Source organism: Pseudochaenichthys georgianus, chromosome 5 (genome assembly GCF_902827115.2).
Source record: "Pseudochaenichthys georgianus chromosome 5, fPseGeo1.2, whole genome shotgun sequence".
Taxonomy (NCBI): Eukaryota; Metazoa; Chordata; class Actinopteri; order Perciformes; family Channichthyidae; genus Pseudochaenichthys; species Pseudochaenichthys georgianus.
Window position 1 is genome coordinate 30595070 of NC_047507.1, and position 21961 is coordinate 30617030.

The 21961-nt window shown below is 40.6% G+C and overlaps 1 protein-coding gene across 3 annotated transcripts in view; it reads left to right on the plus strand.

Moving 5' to 3' along the window:
- magi3b (membrane associated guanylate kinase, WW and PDZ domain containing 3b) overlaps nt 1-21961 on the plus strand; it is a 193281-nt gene that overhangs the window by 106271 nt on the left and 65049 nt on the right. For all 3 annotated transcript variants that reach the window (XM_034083232.1, XM_034083233.1, XM_034083234.1), the window contains exon 2: nt 13120-13236. In XM_034083232.1, the coding sequence (XP_033939123.1) occupies nt 13120-13236 (117 nt within the window). The remainder of the gene's footprint in view (nt 1-13119; nt 13237-21961) is intronic.

Below are 21961 nucleotides of genomic sequence, written 5' to 3' on the forward strand. Positions count from 1 at the left end.
AGAAATATATATGGCTACAAAATTGCAATCAAGTCAACTGAGCAATATACTGCACGTATAGTGTATTACCTATTGGAGGGTTTGCACCGTGGTACTTTTAATTTGTGTTGCTCAACCGTTACCTTCGTATGGGAAATAGATTTATAGTAAATATAGGATGATGATTAAGTATTTTCCTTAAATCTACAGTTAAAAGTATATATTTGTTTCCTTTTTTACAAAATCCTGACACATATTGTATTAGATAGATCCTTTATTTAATACAAAATGTATTTCCCAAGTGCTCCTTAAAACAATCCAGTAGGGTTTGACACTATCAGAGAATCCAAAGCTCTGATTGGTTGTTTAGTTACAGTTCCAGTAAATGTGACTAAAGGTTATTCTTAGTTATTCCATCTTCAAATGCAAAGCTATAACATTTCTACATTCATCATTCTAAAAAGGGATTGTCCTGAACTTTTCTCAATACTACTCTTTCAGCAATGCCAAAAAAACGTTTTATATATGTGATGAAAATAGTCACTATCAAGGACGGTTGAGTGACGCTGAGAGTGTGTGCGTAGAAGTTCCAAAGTGTGTGTGTGTCGTGCTCTCTTAGCACAATGCACTTTAATAAGATGCCCTGTTGCCCTCAGGATGCTCTTTGCTCACTCAACAATAACACGCATGGTATTGGAGGCGATGGACTGGCATTTCAGGCGGCACGGAAACGTCGACCCTTTGCCTTCCACAAGAAGCTGCGATGATAAAAGAGAGTCGTAGAGCAGCTTTAGCCCGGAGAGGAGAATTAGGCGGTGAGCTGCACCTTTTGTTCACCGCTGAGTCTTTGCATCACGACAACCACGCAGAGATTGACTTGTCCTTCGGTCCAGACCTTGGAAAGTTACTTTTAGAAATAGCACACTGCAATTATTAACAGAATAGAGTAGAGAATGACACACACACACACACACACACACACACACACACACACACACACACACACACACACACACACACACACACACCGTCTTGCTCACAAATTCTTCTGCAAAATCTGGCAAGGCGGATGCTGTCTGAAAACAAAGACCATAGCATATCTCATCACCACAGCAACAATTACGCTTCTATTTCAAGCTTATCTTTTCTTGGGTGTGCGTGTCGTTGAATTAATAATATGATCCTCTTTTGTCAATCTGTCAGTCACTTAAACAACTCACAGAGAGATAGAGAAACAGTGAAACAGATCTAGATGTTTCCCTGATTCCCGTCCTCTGCTCTGCGATGGCTTGCATGAAGTACTTTGTAGTCTGATTCCTATCTGCTGCCACCGAGGAAGATGCCAGCTCGTATTTCTCTCATCATTCTCTGCCGGCTGGCAAAGCTCTGCTGAATACCGCACTCGACAGCCATCTTTGGTTGAGAATGACTCAGCCATTATAGACTCATTAAGCATCGAAAGGAATGCCTGATGCTCGGAGAATCAATGCACAGAATTAGTTGAATAAACAGCATTTTCAAGTGGTCTTTAGTCGAGCCTTTTTAAGGTCTCACTGCTCAGTGTCTGCAACAGGTTTCCCAGCACGAGATACATGTGCTTACCGTTCCCCGGTTTGACATTTAAAAAAGAAAAGCAGACATGCCATCAGGTCTGAGGCAGATTTAAGCAAGATTAGGATCCAGGCTTTACTCTTTTGCTTTTTTTGTTCCTGACTGGCTGAGCATGTTTGGCGCCGTCCACCTCATTTCAGCAACCAATACGATCTCTTTCTTACGTTTTTCTCCAGCTCTCAATAATTAAATACGTCTAGCCGAGTTCTTGCTCCACGAAAAACATGACTTCACTTTTATGCAGACATCATTCGACAACAAGTTTGGGATTAGACCGACCTTCCCACTAGCGGAGAACAACACAGCTCACTTAAATCACACTTGTTTCCTGGATATTACTTGAGACCTCGTTTCTCTCTAGCAGGAACAGTGTTTGCATGCATTTGTGCCAGATGTAGGTTTGCATGTGAAACAGGTAGGAGTGGTGAGAGGGAGTGAATATGAAATGCAATTTATACTTCTTATCATTCAGAAGCTTTCTGTGTGCGTTTATGTTTTACTGAGTGCTTATAGGCAATTTCCATCCCAGTATTCAGTTAACTATTTGTTTTCTGTGCACATTACATAGACAGCTAATATTCTACTGCTTGGGACTTTGAGTCTTCAAAATGTCCAATGTCACAGACTGGGACTTACTTTAGAGTCAGTTGTATTTACATTCAGTATGACTTGTTATGATTCAATGTGAAAGACTGAAAGAGTATACTGCTCAATAAATAATGATCACTTCACCACCTCTCTTGACATCTAGGCGCTTGAGAGTGAGTCAGAGGCAGAACACAGGGACAGTGGAGAGAGGTCCGTTGCTGAGGTGAGTGATGAAAGGGAAATGACAGTTTAGAGTAAATTGTGATGTGGTCTCTCATCCCAGAATGTTAAGGAAGTCAGTGGGGATATTGAACAGGAAGCATTTCAGTCGAGGGGCATCATGTGACCAATATAGACAGAAGAGCAACATTTATTTGAACATTTAAGTCAATGATACCATTCCTAGGTGAACTTAACATCTGTATGGAGTCAGATCAGTCTCAATATTAATAAATGCTCACATACACAATTGGGTGAAAGTAGAAGGCATGATAGAAATATAGAATATAAAATATCAAGAAGATACTGTAGTGATCTCTACAATAAAACAGTTTAGTGCAGGACGTCCAAAGATATTAACAGGAGGATGTGCAAAACAGACAAACTAATAAGGCTTTATTTAAGCATTAAAGATTACTTTAAGTTAAGGTCTTCTTTTGAATAAGAAAAAAACGTTGGGGTTATCCACAGATAAATATGAAGTCTGACAAAGTACTTGACGTCCAATTTATTTTGGCACTTGACAATCACCTTCTCTGAATTTGACTCAGGTGTAACTAAAGTCTGATTTAAGGGTTGTTTATATTTCACATCATTAATCAGAATCTGCAAATTAACTAAAATAAATGTAGTGGAGTAAAAATACCAGGTTAACCTCTGAACTGTAGTGGAGTAGAACAAAGTAGTACATGCTGCTGTAACAAAAACATTTCCCAACTTGGGATCAATAAAGAATATCTTATCTTATCTTAAGATGATCGATGGCTACTGCCATATTTGCAAAAGTTGCCTCTGAACCTTGACAAGTGCATGTTTCAGGCTTATCAACGAACAACAGGCGGGGTCACAGACATAAGACCAGCTGTTAAATAAAGCTCTTCTGACCTTAGGTGTCATGTGGGCATATTAATTCACCCATTTATTAATTATATGTTTTAAATTTGATAACACCACTGTGTTTCGTATCCCCTAAACCTCCAGGGTGTACACAGTTTAGAGTTGCCGTCCTATATGGACATTTTGCCAGTTATCTTTGCTAGTTTTCCCAACATCGCCACCAATTAATAGAATCTCAGCTGATTCGCATGTCGAAAGTGCGTCCACAAACTCGGTGATGAGCAAACTTCAGCTTTTGCTCCATGTGTTGCAGACTTTGGTTGGATTGATAAATGCTGTTGTTTAATGAGGTTTTGCAGACATGCTGTCTTAGGCAGATTCTAAGTGAGGACCCACATGGGATGTAAAGTGTTTGTGTCTGCGACTTCATTGTGCAGCTGTCTCCTTCTGCACAGACCACATTAATGATAGAACAGAGGCATGGGCCATAGACTGCTCATTAAAGAGAGAGAAGGCTCGAGGAAGAAATGTGAAGTGGAGAGGATGCAGACGGTGGAGGAGTATGAGACAGCAAAAAGTGAAAAATGAACATTGAAGAAACTTAAAAGTGAAGATACGCACAATTGAGCAAGGACATGACTCAGTACCTGCAGGGCAACACTGCTCCTTCCTCTCACCACATCTTCTCGCGCTTTCTTCCTCCTTCCTTTCCCTACCCCCCCCTCCCTTTTTCGTCTCTTTGGGACTACTTATGTTGCCTCACATTATCACAGCGGCTCTGGCACTCCTGCTGTTGAAGCTCTTAATTCACACCCCTCTACCTCTGCAGTTCTGCTGAGTTAGGCCGATGTCGCTTTTACCTCACAGCGGAAGGTCATCCCTCCATCTCCTGAGTGGTGATGGACAGAGAGGAGGGGGGGAGAGAGAGAGGAGAGGAGAGCATATGGCTAGTTAACTGTAATGCAGTGCAGATGTCTCTCTGCGTACTGTCTGTGGATGTGAGATCAGTGGAATGGAAATGTGCCATGCTATCATCAAACAAAGGGATATGTGTAGTCTTTATTGACAGGGGAGCCGGGGCTCGGACCTACGTGGCTTGCGAAGGGATTTCAGCTTTTTCCACTGTTGCTTTTGTTATGATGAAAGAGAACTTAAGTATTCACATAATCCAATTAATTTGCTAAATGGTATTACATTTAAGGTTGTTTGGATGTTATTTGCAGTCTGGAGGAACACTGTAATTAAAGGTGTAACACTTTCCTTTCTACAAACTATCTACACACTGCCATCGTGTGTGTTTGTGTTTCAGAACGACGCACAGCCAGAATTAATTGAACATTGCGTTGGAATAATGTACCTTCATGCCGACATCAAATAGTCTACCAAAACAAACATAATCACCTTTTTTATTTTAAGCCGCTTATGCAAGACCTCTGCCCCACTGCTAAAAGTATGTGAAATGACGGAGAGTTTTGGGCGCGGGGCCTGTTTAACTTTGCATAGCTCTGTAGCAAGCCAAGCCGATGGACTGGGAACACAGCTACAGTTACCCATCAGGCAGGCTGCTCCTCTCCTCTAATGCACATCCTCCAGCCGTTAAAACACATCCTCACGCCAGTTATATAAGTGAAGAGATTTCAACGGACGGTACTGGATGAGGTGTGAGATTATAACCCAGGCTTATGGCCCACCACTCAGTCTTTGCTTCTCTCAGCAGAGTCAGCGGGATGCTCCGTGATCCCAGTGACACGTCTGAAAAAAAATTGACTGGAGGTTTTGCTGTGAAGGTGCCCTGAGGCAATTCTGACTCCAAACAAATGGGACTGTGCAAGGTTAGAGCAGGATATAGAAGAGGTTGGGGTGTGAGGGTTGGGGGAAGTGTGGTGTTGTTGCCTTCAGAAGAGTGATGAGTGCAGACCAACTAGAAGTCTTGCAGGTGTTGCTGCCTTAGTCACAGGGTTTGACTGAGTGCCACATGGGGAAGAGGAGAGCCTGATGAAGAGGATGTGGTGACCGCTCATACACACCATGATGGATGGAGAGAGAGACTGTAGCATCTGCCATGCCTGCCAGTATAGGCGAAGCAGAGCATTAGATAGAGGGGTTTTAAAGCACCGTGTGTACAGTAAGAAACACCTCGGGGTAAAATCTCAAAATGATGTCAAACTTAAAAAGGGGCAGAATAGACCAACAAACTAAAAGCTACTAAAAGTGTAGCTCTCCTGTTATATGGGTTAATGCTCTGTAGCACTCGGGTTACATGTAAAGATGATTATTCACATGAGGCATTCGCTTTTCTCTTTTTAAATTCGAATTATACTTTTAATTCAATGAATACTTTTGTTTAGGTTTTATGTTGCTCACATCCTTTAATAGTTTGACCGAAACTAATATACACACAAAAGAGCAATATCTGTTGGTCTTACAGCAGTGATTGATACATGCACTAGGCATTTGTATTAGTTGATGAATAAAATGCAACAAACACATATCATTCTTATTCACCCTTTTTTCATAAAGCTACTTAAGCTTTATGAAAAAATAAACAGTATCTGACAATCTTGAATAATAAATATCTGCTTCTTCCAATTTATTATTGAAGCCATGGTTGGGTGATATGGATACATTCTCTATCACCTAATTGAAGTATGTATATTTTGTATTTTTCAATGTTGTGACAATCCTCTGGAAATTCATTCATGAGAGTTGACCTTTAGAGACTGGCTACTTTACATAAGATAGTGGCAGTAGAGCTTCCAATTTAGTTGTGTTCTCTTTTTTATATATATATATATATATATATATAAAATAGAGCTATTCATTGTTACAAATTGTGTGTTTTTTACATCATTTGATCGTGACAACTGGGAAGTACTTATTTAAATTATACTATGTAAGATTATGCGTTTCTAGATTTTGGCTCATCCAGCATTTTCTCATCCAGACAAATCAAGTTACTTCATCATGTTGATGAAAAATGGTGTACAGATCCAATATCAGGGTAAATTAATCAAGCTCACAACTTTGTACACAATGGTATATTCAACCAGAGATAATAAAGGAACGTATATCACTGTTTCAGCACTTTGGAAATATCTCTGATTGTTTATGAACTTATATTGAATAACTGTGTATTGGGTCGCATTACACACCGGTTTGAAGCTATGTGTAATAATTGAAATCTCCTAAGATTACCAGTGTATTTCTTAAATTAAGTTCCATAATTTTAAACAGTATTTGAAACCGGTCCCATCATGAAAAAAGAAAGCATCAGCCAAAAAGTTACATGTATTTTGATTTTTAGAGACAAAGCCCTCTAGTGGCCATATCATTGATGCTTCTTCTCCATCAGAAGCAATGGAAGGAGTGTTGTCAATTTGACATGGAGCCACGAGTCTGCACAGGCAGCAGGTAGTGTGGTTTGACAAGTAAACAAATAATCAACACTGACTACTGTACTGGTCTTTTTCCTTACTCACAGCAAACATTGGTTTCTTTTACCCGTGACCACAATATTTGTTATGTCATATTTACATAAAGGATGTTCTTGGTTGCTCGGAGGACTTGTTGACATATGGCTGCACAGTAGTACATTTGTCATTTCCAACAGACAAATAGGTCAGGTAGGGTTTAAAAATAAAGAGTTATGTTGCTTTAAAAAATATATTGTGACAGTTTCCCTCTACCTAAAACTGACTATAAATATCTTTTGTTTAAAGTCAGGTTGCGTTTCAGCAAAGTGTCTGGAAGTCCGTGGGGTATCTATTAGAATAGAAAGGAAAGTGTTCAGTCTAATGAATTTGAGTGACAGAGATTGCAATCTTTCCATACACATTCCAAGCACACATACCCAGTGATTCCAAATGTCATTGAGCAACATGTGTAGAATTTCTGACCTTTTAGTTTTTCTTTAAATGGACCGAATCCACTGAGAAAGGTGTCTGTGAGCAGCTCCAGACCTGACGACATACTCCCATTCAGAAGGCTGTTAATTAAATGACTGTCAGATAACAGAGATAATCACCTCCCTGTGGACGTCCCACATGCCTCAGGGAGACTGCCTCAGATTGAAATGTCGCAATACACACAAGGCGTTGGCTCACATGTCACCGTGTTTGGAAAAAGACCTTTGCACGACCTTACGCCTTAAAGGAGAATGTAATGGGGCCCTATTATGCTAATGTTCAGGTTTCATTTTTGTATTATGTGCCTCCACTGTGACATGTTTACATGCTTCAAAAAGGTTTTTATTATAATTTGCTCTCATACTGCCTGTGCTGCAGCACCTCTTTTCACCCTCTGTCTGAAACCAGAGCCCAGTCTGCTCTGATTGGTTAGCTGGTCGGCTCTGTTATGATTGGTCAACAGCTTAGAGATGTCCTGCTTCCTAGCCTATCACGTACAATGTGTTGAAGTGCTAGCCAATAGAAGCGTGAGTATTACATAGTCGGTATGTTAAGGAAGTAAATAAAGGAGTCCAATGGAGGAGTTTCAGTCAGGTGAGGGGGGGTCTGGGAGAGAAACTCCCTCTGGAGGAAACTTTGAGATTGTAGCCTTTGCAGACTCTTTACATGCACCAAGGGGCTTTCACCTGGTTAAATAAAGGCAACAAACAAACAAACCACAACATAACACACTACAGGAAATGCAAAACCCCAAAGAACATAATGGACCCCTTAAGGTATACTTGCTTTTTTTTCAGAGTGTTAGATTGGGAGATTGATTTCATTTATGTACAATATATATAAAGCTACAGCAAGCATATGCAGCTTAGCATTAAGACTGGAATTAGATGAAGTCACTCTTCCATCCAAGAAATTATTACACCACAACATGCAGATCAACAGATATCACAGATACCACTTATAATAGATTGTTTTTTTCCATCTTGTCCTAGCTTGCAGCGATCTTGATACCTCAGTTTAAAAATGGCATGATGTGTTTTCAGTGTTTTGATCTTATGTAATCATTTTCACAGAATGATTGAATGCATTTTAAAAATAGCATTCCCTGAACAAATCTCTTCAAACGGCTGCTTGACATGTGCTTGTGTGTGAGAGAGAGTTATGTCTTGGGCTCGGAGTGTTAATCTAATTCTGCGGCTTCTGAGTGAGGTGTTGGTCGAAGTGAGGATGTCGCTTCAGCGGGGGTGCCAGCCACTGCTTCTGTTGCTGCAGATATTTTCTCCAAGCCTCCATGTTTTTTAGAAGAGGAGCACTGCTGATGCCAGGTGAAATGGCAGCATGGTGTTGAAGGATTCCCGTGGGTGACCTTGCCCTTTGCGTCACATTCCCTGCCGTCACTTGATGCAAAAATGACAAGGAAACAGAGGAGGGTTGGTGACCTTTGGCTGAGGTCGGTGTAAAGCAACAGTTTCATTTCAAGGGAACTGGTCTTTTGATTGGACTTATCTCATCCAATTTGTCTGGGAATATAGCTTGTGAGATAGGTGAAGTAAATTAGGAATCATTTTCTGCCATCACTTTGAGTACAGTCTTAGTGGAATTAAATGAATAATGACAAAAAAAGTTTGTATGAATTTGTGTATGTACATTATGTGTATACAGTATATATATATATATATATATATATATAGAGAGACCATTCTCCTAACTTGCCTGTATATATTATATGAATGATTATATAAATTATTCAAGGTTAAAGTATACATTGATATTGTATGTTAACATATATTAAGATGTAAAAAGAAAAAAAAATGTTTAAAAAAAGGGAGAAAGGGTCGGATTAAATAAGTATAAACTTCTTCCGACCGCTTTTCGGACGTGTAATTAGGTAAAGCTTTGTTGTTTATTGATATCAGACAATGACACTACAGATTATTCAATTATTAATCAAATATTTCATTTGGTTATTGCATTCATTTGTATAGTACTGTATCATATCTGTATCATCTTTTGTTTCATTTGTATTTTCTTTGGTTTTACACGCTCGAAAAACAAACAAAAAACTAACTAAACTAAGAAAGAAAAGATGATTTAAATGTGTGATGAATTTGATGAAAACCCTGCCTTTTGGTCTTCTCTTCTCAATGTCTCTCTTCCTGGCGGGCTGCAGTGTAGTGAGTGGTTTGCCGATGGGGCACAATAAAGCCCATTGAGTCCCTGTTAGAGAAAAATGAGGGCTGCTACAATAGCTGTGTTATCTGTGGGGAGGGGGATCAGGAACTCTGATGTGACAGCCTCACTAACAGACTGCTACAGGACCAGGGAGGGAGGGAGGGAGGGAGGGGGTGTGTGTGGGTGTGTGGGTGTGTGTGTGTGTGTGTGTGTGTGTGTGTGTGTGTGTGTGTGTGTGTGTGTGTGTGTGTGTGTGTGTGTGTGTGTGTGTGTGTGTGTGTGTGTGTGTGTGTGTGTGTGTGTGTGTGTGTGTGTGTGTGTGTGTGTGTGTGTGTGTGTGTGTGTGTGTGTGTGTGTGTGTGTGTGTGTGTGTGTGTGTGTGTGTGTGTGTGTGTGTGTGTGTGTGTGTGTGTGTGTGTGTGTGTGTGTGTGTGTGTGTGTGTGTGTGTGTGTGTGTGTGTGTGTGTGTGTGTGTGGTGTGTACTGTCTTATACAGACATCCACACCTGCTCAACTGTACAGCCACAAACTGTTGAGGACCGTTGGTTCTGCTTGAAGCGTGACGCACGAATGGTAGTGGGTTACAAAGAGTTCTTGACTGCTGCAAGAAGATGTTCCAACTCTTTCATCATCACAAAGGGAGTTTCATCATCACAAATGCAAATGTTTGTTGCCTACAATTAAGGGTTCAATGTGTGGAGGACTATGGGATTTGATTGGTGGGAAAAGATCGACGGGAGAAGATCGCAAACTTCTAAAGTTAGGTTTATATGTAAACCCCAGTACTTCATGGTCTCTGTCGGCTTTACAGGCCAACAACGCCAATGATGTCCTGACCTAGCTTGAAGGAGAAGACAAGAACAACTTCTAAAAAATAAAATCCTTGCACTTTGGCGAGAGAAAAAATCATTTGAAGACTCTTCGAGAAGGAAATCAAAGAGGAAGGAGCAGGAAAGAGAGGAGAAAAAAGACATCGGCACAGAAAAACACATTCAAAGGATATCGTTATATAGCAGGGCAGTTATACATGTGCGTCCATGCAAGAATGAGAAATGGAAAAAGGCAGCTTTAAGTCAGTTGACAGATTGTATCCCCGGTACACTTATCTCCCGTACTCTTGCTGTTGACAAACTGTATTTCAAACTAACTTTTTTAATCCTCCGCTGAAGGATCCATCATTAGCTGAAAGCATATGGAGCACATGTGGTGTGGTGAGATGGCCATGTTCCCCTATGTATTCCCTTGTGTGCAAGCTGAATTCAAACAGAAAAGGATATTCTTGGACAGTTTTGTGATGTTCTTGTCAGTTTCGGGCTTTGGTTCCCTCGTCTCAGTCTGTTTGTCTGCTACAGCAGCTGTGATGCAGCCCTCTTTGGAGAGGCGGACGGAACATGGAGCAACCTTTTATTCTGGAAAGCCAGGCCCGTCGGGACGCGTGTCCCTAAAACAGTGTCAGATGGCCAGGCCTGTGGACGTGAGGTGCATTTTGATGTGAGAGAACAGCATCCTCCAAAACATAGAGCGATATTAAGTGCACCAAACACAATACAAGTATGTGCTGTCACAATAATGGCGCGTGTTGGTTTCTGTCAAGAGTTGAGCAGGAAAAGAGGATTTAAGAGGTAGAGGAAAGTAGCTGAAATATTCCCAGAGCTCATCGTTATTGAATCATCCCTCCGTAGTGAAGTACACTCACCTCTCTATTACTGTATCTCATACAGTATGGCTACAGTATCTCATCTCTAGTCCAGCTTATTTGTATTCATAGCGATGCAGAGAGGAATGGAGCTGAGCAGGGTTTGGTGTGTGTGTGTGCAACCGAGAGGGAAAGAGAGAGACTAGGGGAGAGAAAAGGGGAAAAGATGATTACTTCTCTGTAGTCAAACTGTTTCAAAGCCTACTCTCCCCCCCGTCTGTCAAAATGAGGCTGACACTGAAACTGAGGGCAGGCAGACACCGAAGATCTCTTTCCCGTTTTCAAAACTCCTCATCACGTTCTTTCAGAGAGAAACTTGTTTTCCCTGCTTGTGTATGACGACTCTGAAGTCTTCAGCTGCCTCAAACTTTGTGTGAACTTGCTTTGTTTTTACAAAGGCTTCTGGGAGTTGAGAGCAAAGGCGATATTGTTTCAGATTTTCTTATGAAAATCTCCGCCGCCTCACTTTTGAGGTTGTGGCATTGAGCATCTTTGGTGGAAAGTTCTTGAGGCTTGTGTGAGATTGTTGGAACTGTGGGTGGAGCGGTTTAAATCCATCATCCGTCACTTTGGACGTCACTTTTGCTTGTTCAGAAGAACAGAGGCAGTCATGACATGAATTCAGCCCAGTCCAGTTTGTTCTTGGTATTTTTAACCAGTTTGCTTCTTAGCAGGATTCTTGGACAGCATGTGCTCCCTTTTCTTAACACATTGAAACTGTTTCTAGGCCAAATATCCTCCTTCATTTCCCAAAAGTTAATATATCCCTAATGATAAAGTGGATTTAACCGAGGAGATCAGATTTTTATAATCTGTTTAACCTTCGCCCCCAACTACAATCTCCTCACATTGATCAAACTAGAGTGAAAAGGTGAATCAACAGGATTTGAGCCCTCAGCTAGACAGAACAGGTGGTCATACATACTGTGCATACAGGAGCATACTTTATGTTTAATGCTGTGGATAATATTGTGACTAGCAGTGAAGACCTTGTTTGCCCAAAAATGTTTGTAACTGTAAGTTTTGATTTGATCTGAAGAGCTTTGAGGTGGTTGCATGTATTTGACCTGCGTAAGAGTGTCACATAATCTGAGAAAACACACCTGCACCCGGAGCATCACATTTTTCATTAGAATGGAGATTAATGTGGTTTTACTGGATAACTGTGACCCAGTTCAGCTGACCTCTGCACTGTCATAGAACATAGCGTGAAGTAGATAGATAGATACTTTATTGAAATGAAAACCAATGAAACCATTCATTTGTTAATGTCCATTCAATTTACTTAATATTCGCCTATATTCTATGTTTTAATATTAATGTTGCCTCAATTTATGTATTAGGTAATTATGTAAAAATGCACTTAAAGGGGCCCTATGATGCACATTTTCAGGTTCATATTTATATTTTGTGCCTCAACTGTGACATGTTTACCTGGTTTAATGCTTAAAATGTTCTTTATCATTCTCATACTGCCTGTGCTGCAGCATCTCTTTTTTTTACCCTCTGTCTGAAACCAGAGCCCAGTCTGCTCTGATTGGTTAGCTGGACGGCTTTGTTGTGATTGGTCAGCCGCTTAGAAATGTTCCGCCTCTTAGTCTTGGCAGACCATTTACATGAACAGAAATCTATATAGCAAACTACAGGAAAGGGAATCCCCCCAAAACAGAAAAGGGTACTTTAAATCCCTGATATTTTAAGTATGTTTTACTCCTGGCAGACTTTAAAATCTGGGTCTTGTTGTTAATACATAAGCTTCTATTTGTCAGAATTGTGTGCAAAGTTTATAGTGCTGCAAACACATAATTATTGCAATTATTAAATCAGTGGATCATAAACTCAATCAACATTGTTACCTTCAATCTTTGAGATTGCCACTTTAATGATAATGATAGTTATTATAATAAGCACTCAATATCTGAGGAACACACCCGACAATTAACATCTATGACGGCGTATCTGTTTTGTAGAAAAACAGTTTGGTTCTGTGGCATTGACCCCTTTGTGTGGGTACATGTCACTTGGATAGATTTCCTTTTAGGCGTAAACACTTCAGAGAGAGCACCGCCATGTTTGTATTGACCCTCTCTTCCTCTGCTTCTGTTTCTGCAGGTAAAGTATTGAACACAGACCTGCGCCACTACCTCAGTCTGCAGTTTCAGAAGGGCTCAATGGACCACAAGCTCCAGCAGATCATACGGGACAACCTCTACCTACGCACCATCCCCTGTAAGTACTCCATGTAGGCCTGTAATGCATAGCTCCCATTGACTGCTCTCAAAAGATCCTCGAGCACCAAGCAAGCCAAGAGTGCGCAGAATAACCTACTTTCAGTGCATATGTGTTTTTATCTCAAGCATCTCATGGGAACAATGAGGATGTTCAGCATGCGTCACACAGCTGCCGATCCAACCCACTTGATGCAGCGTTTTCTCTTTTCTGTTACACTACACAGGACTGTATAGACACGCGCACATTGTTACGGCTCTCACGCATCATCCTCTAACAGCTCTCTGTCACACACACATTTCGATGTCACCATAGCAACCCCGCCAAGGACATTTCTCTAACCCCAATGTAACTTATTTACTTCTGAGCCGTATCGCCACGAGTGATCAAAGCCACATTATTTCCATAAATAACTCTTTCCCCCGCGGTGCTCTGCTTCCCCTCGCTGACTTCCTGCTCAGTGGGGCCATCACCAACTATTGTTCTGTGCTGTAATCACTAATGGACTGTTAAATGAAGAGGTCGGTACTGCGGACTGCTAAGAACAACTGCAAGGAACAGCAGCTGTATGCGTTTTCTGAATTTTTTTTTCTTCTGAATAATAAGGGAAACTTTAATCTGATTGAAATATAAAATGTGGTATTTGATGTTGTTTTGCAAAGCAGCTGTTGATCTAAGAGTCTGTATAATTGCTGCAAAAAATATATTTGGAGCTGATAAGTGGTGCTTTTACAAAACAAAACAACCTTTATCCGTTTAATATCTTTCCTTCACTTTTCACGCCAGTATTTTCTGGCTTTCACGAGCTTGAGTATTGTAATCTTTTAAAGGAAACATGAAAATTACCAAAATTAGAGTGACACGGCTATAAGTGGTAAATTAATATCCTGATTTAGGTTTGTGTGGGTTGCAGGAATTCAGATTATTTGCCGTTTGCAATTACATTTCCTTGGAGAGACTCCCCCCCCCCCCCCCCCCCCCCCAAGTAATCAGCATCTGTCTGTGTATGAATGGAGTGTAAATTACAGTAGCAGCAAAGATGATTATCATCTCGAAAAAGGCTAGGTAATTCATATTCCATTTATCATAAGGGGCTGAGCGACTAACTGAATTAAGACGTCTCCTCTCATGTTTCTTCTGATGTTTAAAGAGACATTACGCAGCTTTTGTAAAGCACCAGATGACGTTTGGAAGTCAAATTGCATTAACAGGAGACTGGAGTATGACGCAGTATCTGTAATCCTGGGATGATGTTCACACACAATATTTCCCACGTCCTGTCGAGGAGTGACTCTGCTCAGAGGAGCACCATAATTGTATTCAAGGTTTTAGTCACATGCAGAGCGACGGCTCCTCAGGCGATGACAGACTCTCAGGCACAGACCTGTCACAAACAAGCAGCGTCTCTGCTCTCAACTCCCCAAAGGCTGGAAGTTGTTGTTTGTCTTGTTCAGAAAGGTCTTGGATTCACAAGTGAGACATTTTTTAAGGAAGTCAGCTGCTTACCTTTCATGTATATTTCATTTCTTTTTAGAAGAGGAAGAATATCCTTCTTACCCTCCAGCCCCACTACTGTTTCCTTCACTCTCTGTCTTTCTCTCACATACATGTCAGCCTGTTCTGAGCTATAGTTGATTCCTTGGCCCTTGAGTTCAACGTGATTTGTAATTGAAATGTTCTTTTCAAGCTCTGTTGCGCTGGGAGTACCTCAGGTCAGTTATAGTGGATGGACAACAGATGATTATAGAGCTTTACAGAACTCATTAGTGATTTATCTCCCAATGACAACTAAGTCCATCTTGCGGGCTTCTTTTCTCCACACACACACACACACACACACACACACACACACACACACACACACACACACACACACACACACACACACACACACACACACACACACACACACACACACACACACACACCTTATTGTGATGCTTTTTGCTAAAGATTTGAGATGCACAATAGCTACACTTTAGTTGTTTGCAATGGAAATCCTTAAAGGCCCTGTCACACTGTCCCGAAATTGACACCCGATGGACACACGATAAAGGAAATGTTCAAATTCGGCTGTGATCGTAGCAACATCGGACCATTCGTGAGGGCATCTTAAGCCATCGTATGACCGCCGGTGGAGTTTCTCAGGCTCCGGCAGCAACTTCGTGAGCGGCAACTTCGTAAGGCACTCGTGAGGGCATCTTGTCAAATCGTGTTATCATCGGTGCATTCACCCTCACTCTGATCGGGGCGAATGCCCGATGGCACCGAGGATAACAAGATGCCCTCACGATGGCCTTACGAATTCAACACGAAAATGAACCTTCGCAAGGTCCTTCGGCAATTTTTTGGCATGCCAAAGATTTTGCCTCCGCTCACGAAGTTGCTGCCGGAGCCTGAGAAACTCCGCCGGCGGTCATACGAAGGCTTAAGATGCCCTCACGAACGGCCCGATGTTGCTACGATCACAGCCGAATTTGAACATTTCCTTTATCGTGTGTCCATCTGGTTGTTTTATTGTACAACAAAATCATGTAAATATATTATGGAAATAACCCAATTTGTGTTCTGTGAAACTAAAAAGGATATAATATATTATTTTGAAGGACTAGACAGTTGACAGGAAATTGTTGTTGTTATGGAAACAACATTAGGCTACGGAGAAAACGTAATATTTTCTACATATAAAGACGGATAAAGTAAAGAACAAAGTCTGAAGATATCAGTACAGTATCATAGTACTGTAACATAATTGTTTTTGGTACTTTCATTGCAGTTCTATGTCTTAAATGTAATGTAAATGTTGCCTTCGTGTGTGGTTCGGGGGCCATCTTCGTGCGAAATTCACAATTCCATATTCGTGTGTCCATCGGGTGTCAATTTCGGGACAGTGTGACAGGGCCTTAAGGAAGTATAATAGTAATTGTGACACAATAGTGCAAGTTAAGTGCAGGAATGATGACATACATTCACCTAAACACACTCCAGCAGGTAATACATAGGATAAAACATACGACAAAACACCAATAATAAAAAAAGAAAAAAAGAAGACAGCCACTAACTCGCCTCCTCCGACGACCCAAAGGCCTGTCGGAAGAGGTGGGTCTTTAACCGCCCCTTAAAAATCTCTATTGAGGCTGAGGTTTTTATTATTTGGGGGACCCTTAGTCTTTAGCCTGGTTCGGGGCACCCTTAGGAGGCCTTGCTCAGAGGACCTCAGGGCCCGGGTTGTGATGTGCGGGTGGATAAGGTCATTGATGTAGGCTGGGGCTTGGCCATGGACAGCTCTATATGTGAAGACCAGTACTTTGAATTGGGTTCTGAGATGGACAGGGAGCCAGTGCAGGGCAGAAAGGATCGGAGTGATGTGGCATGTTTTTTTGGACCGAGTCAGTAATCTGGCTGCAGCGTTTTGGACCTGTTGTAACCGGTGTATTGATGTTGTGTTGAGGCAGGAGAACAGAGCATTACAGTAATCAAGCCGGGATGAAATAAAGGCATGGATAGCCATCTCCATTTCTGCGTTGGATAGAACCCCCCTGAGCTTGGCAATGTTCCTGAGATGGAAAAAACAGGTACGGGTCAGAAGTGTTATGTGTTTGTCGAGTAGCATTGACTGATCGAAGGTAACACCAAGGTAAAGGGGGAGTTATGTTTTCAGGTGGTCCCTTTATCCTTCCAGCCCACTCCTGTAAACAGTATGTCTCAGGAGTGCATTGAAGGATTTGTTTTAAATGTGGCACAAACGTCCACTTGGACTCATAGGAATTATAACAATTAGATCGTCAAGGTCACCTCACAAAACACGTTTTTGGCCATAACTCTAAAGTTCATATGCTAATAATACAACATTTTGTACAAATGTCTTCTGTGAAAAGAAGGATGAAGTGCTGACATAATATATACAAATGTGAACTTCACTGTGACAACAAAATATTACGCAAAAGCTATTTTCTGACCATATGTCAAAGGCATACCTCTGTAAAAGAATGGATGATTGTTACTTTATTACACACTTTGGTCAGATATTGAATTGATGACACTCTTGAGTGCACACCTTTTTAAAGTGGGGATTGTGTATCTTCTGAGCAGCCTGTTGACATTGGGTGTTAAGCACCCACACTTAGAACGTGTAGCTTATTTTCAGCAACATGTGAAGCCTTTTCAACTGTTGCGGTGACAGCTTGGTTGTGTATCACAATCATCTTTATTTGCCAATGTGAACACATACGAGGAGGTTAATGGCTTTTGAATATATTGAGCTTCAGGTGAGCACTTTGTGACGAATCTTAGCCTCTGTTATGCTTTTTGGGGTTTTCCCTTTCCTGTTCTGTGTTATACAGGTATTTATTTATTATTGGTTGCCAGCTAACCAATAAGAGCAGACTGGGCTCTGGTTTCAGACAGGGGGTGAAAAGACGTTTTATGAATACTTAAGCATTTAAACATCTCACAGTAGAGGCACAAAAGACAAATGTGAACCTGAAAATGAGCAGAATATGTCCTCTTAAAAATAACAAGTTTATAGGTGAAGAGAGATTGTGCATACATCATGTCAATATAGTGATAACTCTGGCCAAAAAACACACTAAATAACCTTTATTGTATTCCCTAAAAGTCTTCAGTAGAAATATTATATGAGTTAGGGCCGACGTGGATGTAAACTACAACTTTGGGCTGGCGGAGGCATACAATGCGAAACTTTAACTCTAGTTTTCATGTACAATAGTGGCGGTCGTTGAGGTTTTACGGCCCGCAAACACCATTCATCATCCGCAGCCGTTGGGTTCGCTGCAAGAGTGTGACTCTCTAATCCCGGGGTTGAATTACTGTCTTAATGAGTGAGAGAGCAGGACTCGCACAGAGACGGCACCTCCATCATTCACCCTCTCGCTCTCAGCCTCCCATCATTCACCCGCTCTGTTTCACTTGCACTCTTCCTCTGTACCAATTAATATTTCCTGCTTATTTTTTACTTGCTATGCTTGTTTTTTGTTTTACTTTATTTAGGCTTTCTTTATATTTTCATGGTCGTTCCAAGTTACATGTCAAGAATAGAAATAGAATACAAAAATAACATTTAGAAAAGGAAAAATCCAAATAAAAATAATAAGAAAAAATCTACGCTAAAAGGTTACTACTTATGAAATCATGTTATTGGGTTCATCAAAAAGGTCCATATATAGATTTCAATTCACTTAAAGCAGTTTAGGCCCTTCCAATAATTGTATTTAAATTCTAATTCTATCTCTTCTCTCTATATATTTGTTTTTGTATTGGTAGATTGTTCTTTTATTTTTTTATGGAGTATTTTAACTCGTTCTTTATAATTGGTATTCTCAATATGTGATTTTGTTGATAGTAAATGAAAATGTAGTCAAATGTTTTCTATTTGTTTTTGTTTTTTTAACATAATGTTAATGCTGTGACAAATAAAACCCCAAGGTGGGATTTTAAATTGTATCTAATCTTATGCCATTAACACAGTATGCACATTTCCTCTAAAAAGTGCAATGTAATTATCAGACAATACTAATCTCTATAATAATTAGGTATTCTTTTCTATTCCTAAAGATAACTGTCCAAACAAAAATGAACCACAGTGCAATGCAGGCACAAGACAAGCTGCATGTTGACGCTTGTGTGCTGTTTTTGCTCAACTCCCAAAACTCACTCTCCTGCTCTCACTGCAGCTATTTTTGCTTTCAGAGATTCAACCTCTAAACGTGCTTTACATGTTTGGCTCCTCATCTTTTTGGCACTGAAGCTTGAGCAATCATTTTTCCTTTGTGGGAAATCAATACTCTGGGTAGAATAATATAAGGCAAGTTGAGGGAGTAGTGGCGCACCATCAAATTGCAATTTAACACACGAAACAATTGTTTCAATGTGTCGAACATCACAAATTGAAAATAATGAGCATATTCAAGGGTGGATTTATACCTAAAATGTGTGTGACAGTCAGGCAGACAGCATGAGGATTAGCAGAGGCGGTTCGTGTCACTGTGCCAATGGACCACTTCACTTAGCTACCAACCACACTGCTGTACTCTCATACAACTGCAGCTCATCTCTGCTGTCTTGTTTGTGTGTCCAATCCACAACACAGGGTCATTTCTCATATCCTCAAAAATGAGGAGCAGAGGGACAACGAGATCCAGCTCTGCAGAGTTAGTGTGTGCTAAATCCCCCAGTCTCCTTCACTGGGTCTTAGGTCTCATTTGGCCTCTTACGGAAAAGCTGAGGGAGGCTCTCAAGAGCTGTGGAGAGGTCAAAAGTGGGAGGATTTTCTATAAGAACAGAAAGCTCAGGGTCACACACATTCCCTTGACTCGTCCCCACTGATATTAAAGATGGGCAGAAAGAGTTTGATCTCACACAAACCTTACTTTTAACTCACCCTTCTGCATGCTGCGTTGTAACCATTTTAGGAGAGAATGCTCTTTCTTCTCTCTTCAATTTTATTTTAGGATTAAAGAATAATGGTAGCAGGTTGATGTGTAAGTAGTTTTGTATTTCTTGTTAAAAGGTAATAGCTAGCTCTGTTATAACGTGACAATAGTAGAGTAAGCCATATGGCAGGGCTTGCCTCAGTATCTTAAAACTGAACACTTCACAAAAGGCCTTTGTAATGATCCGCTTTCTTCTCTTCCTTCCTCTCTCTTTCTCGCTCTTTCAGCAGCAAAGCCCTAAGCCCTCTTTTTTTGTTGAAGAACCAACATAAAACTATGCATGAAATCACCATGTTAAATGTATAGCCTGCCATTTCTGACTGACTTCCTCTGATGTTTAAGTGTTGACATCCTCTCAGTCCAGAAGGTTTGAAAAATAGGTCTCAGGCAGCCCACAGCCGCGAGACCTTGCACGACAATAAGTGACGATAAGTGACAATCTGTTTCACTCTCGGATAGACACACACACACACACACACACACACACACACACACACACACACACACACACACACACACACACTCTGACATGTGTAAACACATGGCTGTGACCACTGTTCATGGACATGAAATTAAAGGAATAGTTTATTCCTTTTGGGAAATGTATGTTTTCTTTCCAAGAGTTACATGAGGGGATCAATACCATTCCTATATCTGTTTGGTTAATTCAAAGCAATACCAATAATATGGTATATAATATATCAATAATATGCTACGCAAGTTAGCGTAGCATAAAACCTGGTGTTGCACACTTATAATCCTTATTAGCACAAGCATAACACTGCACTAGTCTGCAAACTTACATTACACATAAAATACTATAAGTCTACTCATGAACCCGCTAAACACATTAACTGAAACTATTCAGCACACACACCTCATTATTTAGTGACCAATGGCGAGCCGTCAGGGCCTTCTAGGCCCTCTGTGAGGGCCTAAGATATTCTAAGAAATAATATTTGAAAACATTAAAAAAAAAAAAACGTTTTTTTTTTTTAAATATTTTTTTATATATGTTTTTGTTGTTATATTTTTCATTAGTTTTACCAAAGTAACTTGATTTCATTTTATGTAAAATAATATTTCCAAAGAAATAAATCCTGTTCTGCCTGTTCAGTTTCTGTTGGAATGTGAAGGGTTAAATGCCGTCTCTGCGAGTTATGTGAAGACGGGAGAGCTTGTTGGTCCCTCTCTACATTCACAGAGGGCCCGCTATAGTAACTCCACGAGAGAGTAATGTCAAGTGACAGTACAATTGACCAATCATATCTTCCCTCTAAATGGGCGGGCTTTCTTTTCGCGGACTTTATGACTAGTTCCGCCCGCTGTGAGGTGTATGTAAGTGGTGCAGTCATAGACATATAAAGAGTAGACGCCGCCTCGACCGCTGCTGCCTATTGGCGCTGACGAGCCGTGGGGCCGCCATCTTGGACCGGTCACCCGCTCCACTCAGTGTAATCTGTCTGGCAGGCGCAATGAAGTGTCAGCGCATTTTATCAATCATAACTCGCTGAATACAAAACTGATTTTCACTGGGGGGGGGGGGGGGTTTCTTCTGCAAACCGTCATATATGTAGGCATGATACCGGGACACATGATTCGGCGTATTTTAATATTCATAGTAGGCTTAACAGCAATAGAATATTCTGGTATTGATAGCCTATGTTATGTATGATAGGTATTTTGCAAAAGACACACGATATATAATATATACAACACACACACATAAAAAAACACTAATGGTCTATATATGATAGAGAAGCATATTGTGTAGGCCTATACTCAGCTATTTTAATAAGTTGAAAAATGAAGAAACAATAATACATTATACATAGACAGAAGTTATATATCAGTAAAAATGAATATCTATGTCATAAAAATGAAAATGTACTTCTACATCTATATAAAAATGTAAATGTTCAAGTTAAACACAAGAACATGACACCACCCCGCCCAAACCATATTTACACAAAGTTGCTCATGACAACCCGAATGCCCCGTGCATGCGGCTCCTCCAAAGCATGACTGAGAACCTCTTTCTCATATCTTTGTCTTTGGGAAACCATCAAAATAAAAACGGGAGATTTGAGAGTCAACACAAAAACATTTTAAGAAGGAGGTCAAGCTTATTTTCTTCCTTCTTCTTCCTAATAGATTAGATTAGATTTTAGATTTAGATTAGGACCCTTTGTGTTTCAGGTGACAAAGACTTCGTCAGGTAATATGCAATGGGAGCCTTCCAATGTCCGTGTAGGCCAACCACCATGAACACA